The sequence below is a fragment of the Syngnathus leptorhynchus genome, chromosome 14, assembly GCF_054491065.1.
Source record: "Syngnathus leptorhynchus isolate UIUO chromosome 14, UIUO_Slep, whole genome shotgun sequence".
Classification (NCBI taxonomy): domain Eukaryota; kingdom Metazoa; phylum Chordata; class Actinopteri; order Syngnathiformes; family Syngnathidae; genus Syngnathus; species Syngnathus leptorhynchus.
This window is the reverse complement of record NC_141208.1, coordinates 10,550,362-10,557,482: the sequence shown is the minus strand read 5'-3', so window position 1 is coordinate 10,557,482 and position 7,121 is coordinate 10,550,362. Positions and strand designations below refer to the sequence as shown.

General features: G+C 41.2%; 1 protein-coding gene across 3 annotated transcripts; it reads right to left on the bottom strand.

The window, feature by feature from the left end:
- Positions 1 to 487: 487 nt before the first annotated feature.
- On the bottom strand, positions 488 to 6,864 carry LOC147046632 (uncharacterized). Of its 3 annotated transcripts, none has more exons than XM_085929484.1 (19): positions 6,681 to 6,864; positions 5,408 to 6,347; positions 5,148 to 5,336; positions 4,570 to 5,047; positions 3,883 to 3,974; positions 3,781 to 3,809; positions 3,656 to 3,696; positions 3,517 to 3,561; positions 3,296 to 3,428; positions 3,035 to 3,194; positions 2,817 to 2,940; positions 2,723 to 2,754; positions 2,221 to 2,269; positions 2,104 to 2,138; positions 1,826 to 1,883; positions 1,423 to 1,521; positions 1,288 to 1,301; positions 1,127 to 1,160; positions 488 to 1,016 (listed from the first exon to the last, which is right to left on the bottom strand). In XM_085929484.1, the coding sequence occupies exons 1-19, from the start codon at positions 6,687 to 6,689 to the stop codon at positions 947 to 949; spliced, it is 2,631 nt and encodes an 876-aa protein (XP_085785610.1). In that variant the 5' UTR covers positions 6,690 to 6,864; the 3' UTR covers positions 488 to 946. The 3 variants fall into 3 exon arrangements, with proteins under 3 accessions (XP_085785610.1, XP_085785609.1, XP_085785611.1); XM_085929483.1 differs by having other exon boundaries at positions 2,221 to 2,275; positions 6,681 to 6,863; XM_085929485.1 differs by lacking the exons at positions 3,656 to 3,696; positions 3,781 to 3,809; positions 3,883 to 3,974 and having other exon boundaries at positions 2,221 to 2,275; positions 6,681 to 6,863.
- Positions 6,865 to 7,121: the final 257 nt, after the last annotated feature.

Genomic DNA, 7,121 nt, shown 5'->3' with positions numbered 1-7,121 from the left:
AAGTTTTTTTTTTTTTTACATGCATTTCTAATTCCTCCAGTGACCCTCGAGTTGTTTTTATGCTTACAATTTATTTTCTGTTGTTTTAATGGACAATATGTAAGTAGCAATTTGAAGAAGTTAAGGCGCTTCAGTTAGAACTTATAAGAAAAATACAGCATAGCACAATGTTGAACGTTATCATTACTTTTATTATCATAGTATTTGTCCAGATTGGTTACTGAAGCTATAAACACTCGAAACTTTATGATCTTAAAAATTAAATACAATTTGACCACGAGCAGAGATCATTTAATATTTCTTACATACTCCAAATGCAGTGAATGGAGTGCAGGTTTCTTGTTAAATGTAACCAAATTTTTAGAAACGGCTTTCAATTAAACAGAGTACCATTCTACACCACCACAAGCAACCATAATACACATCGTGAAATAATACCTCTCTGATAGATTCAATCAAAACTTAACATTATTATATTTGGAGAAGATATGTTGATTGATTGTATTTTTTTTTTTTATTATTCAGTAATATTTTGGCTGGATGTTGTAAAATTGCAAAGTCAAGGGAATAAAGCAGCCAGTGACTACTATCCTAACTACATATGAGGGTGTTACACTATTCAATTTAACGCAGAGAAAACGACAACAAAAAAATGGAAAAACATTTGTTTGTGGGAAAAAAAAAAAAAAAAAAGGCATGATTTATCTTCTGCATGTGAGCTTTGTATTGTGCAGTAACATAACACACCAAAGAAACAATGTGAACCAGATGTGGTATGAATCATCAAACAAAGTGAAACACCCACAACCACTTAGCAAGTGTAAAAAGAATATAAGCCTCATTCGGATGCTTATTTTAATTGGCCAGGGATAGCTTTTCTTTCAGTTTGCAGTCCCACCAGATACTTGGGTAAAAGTACAGTTTCAAATGTTAGCAGATGTTTTACTCAGTCGTTGTCAGCATACAACGGCGGTGGAGGAAGAAGTTCCACTTCTGAGAAGTCCACTTCTTGTTCACTGTCAAAGTAGAATAGTCTTATTTAATGTACCAGTGGCAAGAATGTATGACCAAGCCTTGAATATGCAATCATAAAAACTGGCTTTACTGATTTAAGGTCAATACTAACTGGTAAGGAAGCTCTTCAACGGCACACAAGAAGTCTGGATAAAAGAAAACAGTGATGTCAGACAGATTCAGTCTTCAGATATTGCAAGACTTCAAACAGTCTTGTAGATTGTCCTTCACAGTGATTGCTTGTGGTAACAGTGGATCCATGAAAACACTTACTTGGAGGATCAGAGCTTGAGATCCAGACACAATGGAAAGAAAAATGGGGAGAAAAATGTTGCTGAATACACATTGCCAACAACATAAAACACAAGTTTGTAATTTCACAAAAGAATAATAGATATAATATTATACCTAGTCGGGGTTGGAGCTCCACTATCAGGAACATGACTAAATTCATCTTGGCCATGTTCAAAAAAGATGGCCAGCTTCTGCAGAGCTTCATGTCTTCTCCTTAAAAAGAAAAGAAAATATTTCCTAGAGCTACAAAGCACCTTAACATGTTCCATGACCTGACAATAGTTGTTTTTATTTACGCTGAATTGTAATTTATATTCTGACTGTAGTGGCTCCTGTATCAAAAACAATCAGTTGTGAAATGATGCTTGAGGTTTGATTCACAATTTATTGTTTCAAATTGATGCAAGGCTTAAAGTCTTGCCATTAATTGAAAATTACTGCAGACATTTTTTGAAAAAAAAAATAATAATAATAATTTCTAGAGCATCTGCATTAACAATGTGCACATTTGACTTACTGAGTGTGGTGAAAGTTGGCATCACTCAATCCGTGCTGGTTCTTCACAAGGTCATGTGCTGTCAGAAACACCGAAGGGGAGAGGACAAAAAAATGCGAACAAGGAACAGAGAAAAGACGAATGGAGTCAAGAACATTCACATCAAAAGCATTTACTCTATATTGTACATCACTATTAGTGAAGCTCATATTGCCGTTTGAAAGACGACTTGAGGGGAAATACTTGATGTTCTTGCATTAAACTTAAAAAAAAAAAAACATGAATTGAATGTAACTTACGCGTTTCTGGAATGGAGGTGGGCTGATAGGGAATGCTGCAAGGATGAAGTGCAAGTAGTTCGTGCTGGTCACTTGTTCCTCAACGAACGGGGAGAAAGGCGAGATTATCCCACTTACTGGCAGGCTGAGAGCATCTCGTCTTCACAGGCCCATTCCTCGCTGTCGTCTGTGACTGAGCGAAAACAATTGCTTTTGATTAAGCAGTTGACAGCTGAGGTTTGACAGAGAACCAACCAAGACCCACCAGCCAACGTTTCATAAAAACAGACAAAACAGACTTGTCTGGAGTATGATGGTATTTAGGTCAAGTCATTTGGGACTTTTAAGGTATCTTTGCCCAAGTTTGAAACAACTGTGGTTTGTCACTAAGTCTATATTCACTTACAAAACACAAGTACCACATTTTGAGGGATTTTTGTTTCCTTCTTTGAAAAAAAATAAACGTCTTGGATGGAAAAGAACTGGATGCTTGCTGTTAAATAGTGGATTACTAAAAATAATCATAATTTTTATTTATTTTATTTTAGCAACCTCATTTTAGTAATGACCTTCATTGTCCATAAACGACATACATGGGTTTATATTTCTTTTGCATCTAGCACATTTTTGTGATACTCACAACTGCTTGTGACTACAAGGTGGCTTGAGGATCTGAAAAGGAAAACAAATGTTACAAATGTTAGCTTGAGATGTGCACTGATGCTTTTTGGCACCTGCTTCCAATGCTGATGGTGTCCCCATCCATGTTACAAGCACGTCCCGCTGCTTGGGCCTTTTTCCCCAGCTCCAACATCTCTTTGATATTAAGCTCCACATTCATCACTGAGATGTAGCCATCTGCGAAAGCCAAGTCAGTGCACAGTCAATGAATGAATGAATGAATGAATGAATTAAAACAGTCTACTGAGACGTGATGTTCATTTCAACTCACATTTGTGGTTTGCATCCCGTGCCAACCATTTTCCCTTTGGGCAGTTGGTGGTACGAATAATGCTGACAGTGTCGCCGCTTTTAACAGGTAGGTCATTCTTGCGGACTTTACTAGCCACCATCACCTTCGCGTGGTACATGGGCACTTCGTCGCCCGTCACCTCGAGAAACACACCAAAATCGCCTCAGCCTTCAGTTTATGCTTTCTCTTCATCAGCAGTAAATAATTAGTGACCTTTGCTCCAATATTGGCCAGACCTACTTTGAACTTCTTTTTCATTTCATTCTCCTTCTTCTCTCTCTCTTTTTGCTCCTTTTTCTCCTTGTCCAGTCGCTGCTTCTCTCTCTTCTTCAGTTCCTTATAGTCAGCCACGCTAGGGCTTTGACGTTCTTTACTGAAGATGGAAAAAAAATGGACTGGTGGGCAGCAACAAAGGCTTGTTTTCCATTTTTCCAGTTGGCAATGCGGATTGCACAACATACCTGTGGACGTGATTATGGGATGAATGTTCTCCTGATGTGCTGCCCCTGTTTTGATCAGCACAGTGAGAGAAACTAAATCAAAGGCGGGCTTCCATCTGGCAAATACAATCCATGTCAATTAAAAGACCACTGATCATACCATGGATTCCGTGGCCAAATGTGAAGAGCCGCTTCCTCTTTCTTGAGGTAAACAATACGTCAAGCACAGGCGGCGCAAGGAAAAGTGAAGAATGAAATGACAAACGCTTAAAAAAAATGACTCACCGCAGGAAGGTTGTTGTCAGCATATGGATCTAAGAGAAAAGGTTACGTTTAGCTCTGCGAGGGTTATTTAGGTGGGGGGGAAAAATAAGGATGTAATCTCACTCCTCAGATTGCCTTTCTGCTTGCGCGAGTTCTGACACAAGAAGAACTTGTCCACATCTTCATATACATTGTCACACTCATAGTTTTGGTCACTGAAACAAACAATCTTATTTATTTATTTATATATAGAGATAGAGAGAGATAGAGATAGAGATAGAGAGCGAGAGATAGAGAGCGAGAGATAGAGAGCGAGAGATAGAGAGCGAGAGATAGAGAGCGAGAGATAGAGAGCGAGAGATAGAGAGCGAGAGATAGAGAGCGAGATAGAGAGCGAGATAGAGAGCGAGATAGAGAGCGAGCGAGAGAGAGATAGAGAGCGCGAGATAGAGAGCGAGCGCGAGCGAGAGAGAGATAGAGAGCGCGAGAGCGCTAGAGCGATAGAGATAGAGCGAGAGAGATAGAGATAGAGCGAGAGAGATAGAGAGTGAGAGAGATAGAGATAGAGCGTGAGAGAGATAGAGATAGAGAGAGCGAGAGATAGAGAGAGCGAGAGCGAGAGATAGAGAGAGCGAGAGAGCGAGAGAGCGAGAGATAGAGAGAGCGAGAGCGCGAGATAGAGAGCGCGAGATAGAGAGCGCGAGATAGAGAGCGCGAGATAGAGAGCGCGAGATAGAGAGCGCGAGATAGAGAGCGCGAGATAGAGATAGATAGACATAAATATAAAAAAAGATTCTCAGTGACGCTCACCTTGTATGCGTGTGGCTCGCTTCAGAAGCTGTGGCTGCTTGGAGACTGAGGTCAGTCTCATCTCGGGCAGAGTGGGACTCATCAGCATGAGAGGTTGGAGTAGGAGGAACCTTCACGTTCTCACTTGGGCTACTTTGCTCATGTCTGATGGACTGATTTGACGGTTCAGGAAAGCTGGCTGCATGAGGAGCTCTTTCATTCAGACCGCAAAGTTTGAGCTGTTCGACGACAGGGCTTTCATTGGCCCCTGCGGAGGTACACGTGTCACATTGTGAAGCCTTGGATTCAGGAACTCCATAGTCAGGAAGTGGGAAGCTGAGGCCTCCCAAATCTAGAACCTCTAGGTTTAATGCGGAAATATCTACAGCTTCGCTCTCTGTGGGCTCCATCTCATAGTCTGGGAAAACAAGAGCATCCAGCACAGCACTGGAGATTGGCTTTTCATTAGCTGGCTGCGGGCTGAGATCTTTTAACATCTCTGTGGAGAAAAGATTTTCACACTTAAGCAGATGCCGACGCTTACCACAAAAATGAAAGAACAAAAAACAAGGAGGGAAAATATGATAAATTTAACACACCATTAACTGAAGGTTTTTGGTAATTTCTGAGGGTGACTAATGGCGGTCTGGGAGGCTTTAATGGCTTTGGCCCCAGTGACCTCAAGTCAGGCAGTGGATTCTTTTGAACAGTCGAATGGGAGGGAAGGTCGGCAATGACAGAAGGACGCTCAGCTTTATCTGGGCGACACGGCTTCATAAATGCAGGTTCTTTGGGAGAAGAGAAAACGTTAAACAAGTTCACGCATGGTGTTAGAGAACAATGTTTGCAACATACGTACTTCGAGCAGAGTTGTTGACTTTGGAGAAGGGTCGGGCAGAGATGCAAGCAAGGTGTGGGAGACTAACTGGTAGAGGTGGAAGTGGAGCTAGATCAGGCTCCACATTGTCCATGGACGGCGAAAGGAGTGATCTCTCGTTGGTTGCAAAGTCAGGAGAACGCACGTTCCTGGGTTTGCTGGAACTCAATATGTTTGGGCGGGAGAACTTTCTCCTGGCCCTCTCCAAGGTTCTAACGATGCGATTGTCAGAGTCGACACTCGTCTCTCCTAACGAAGGTATGATTGAGACATCTGGATTGGAGAGGTGGCGCACTTCGGTAACTTGGTCTCCTTGGAGCCAAATACCATCACCTGAAGTCTGTTTTTCCACAGAGGGCAGCTCACCCGGAGCGCTAGAAGGTCTGGTGGTCAACTCAGCATATGAGGGTTCCTCTTCGCTTTCTGTGCTAACCTTTGACACTCTGGAAGACTTCAAAGCAAGCAGCAAATTATTCTTCTTGGGTTTTATTTGTGGCACTTCTTTCACGACCTCTTGGTCTTGTGGCAATTCATTTTTAGTCAGATGATCAATCTTCTGATCTTTAGAACACAAAACGGGAAGCACCCGAGGCATGTGTCGTTCTTTGAAGGACTGCCATTTTGTGCTGTCTCCATTTGTGGATAGAGAGGAGGGGGAGATCTGCGTAGGTCGCGTCGGAGAAGGAATTGGCCACTTTCCCCCTGAAGCTCGCAGTTCGTTTCTGAAGATAACTCTGGGAACCACAGTTGTCTTGTTTTCTGTGGCAATATTGATACTGTTAACCACCGAACTACAGTGGCCTCCAACATGAGGAAGCTTTTTGGGTTTTTCCGCTACAGAAGGTCGAGTGGTTTTGGACTGAGCCAAAAGTGCTTCCTCCTGAAACTTGGCTCTCAAATCTTTGAAACTGATTTGACTCTCCTGAAAGAAAATAATTGATTTATCATGAATACAGTTAATGGAATATGGTTTCCAATAGCCAAGACCAAAATAATAACTTTCAATCAAGAATGTTGTAGGTAAAAAAAATGTTTAAATTACAGAAAACAAAAAACATACAGATAATTTGGCATAATGGTAATGCTAAGGTGATCTTGGTCGGTGGAGCATGTTGATAGAGTAAGAAAAACAATTAAAAACTACACTGCAACAGCAAATTAACGAAGCTCGCTCGAAGATCGCCTCCTCGCCTTCACTAGCTCATGAAAATTACGCAGCATTTGGAAAATAAAGCAACAAATCACATTTCCTTACCTCCTCCATTATAATTCGTTTTGTTAATCACTCTTCGGGTTTGCGCAATGGAAAATCTGTGTGAACGTTGATGGCTTTTCTGGGGACGACTTTCAGGTGACGTATTAATGCCAATCAACGACGACGCCCATGCAAACAATTAGAAAGTCCCGCTGCTGCGGTGTGCGTAAGCAACTTACGTCACTTCTTACGTGCGCGTTCATGCTGAAAGAAACCATAAGTGCACAATTTTAGACAAGTTCACATACAAAATGTAACCACAAACAAGTTTTTATACATGAATCTTTTTAGGCACTTTTTTTTAATGGAAAATGTTTTTTAACTTTACTAAAATATCCAGATAACTCCAGATTTGTCACAAAAACAACGGAGTTTCTGAAAAAAAAGATAGATCATTACGGGTTTTGTGGTTGATAAGAGATTATTAAACTTTCCCAACTG

Coding starts and splice junctions, on each gene's coding strand:
- LOC147046632 (XM_085929483.1), bottom strand. Junction 3,810..3,882: donor GCAGAAAGGCAATCTGAGGA/GTGAGATTACAT, acceptor CTTTTCTCTTAG/ATCCATATGCTGACAACAAC. Junction 1,017..1,126: donor GTTGAAGAGCTTCCTTACCA/GTTAGTATTGAC, acceptor CTACTTTGACAG/TGAACAAGAAGTGGACTTCT.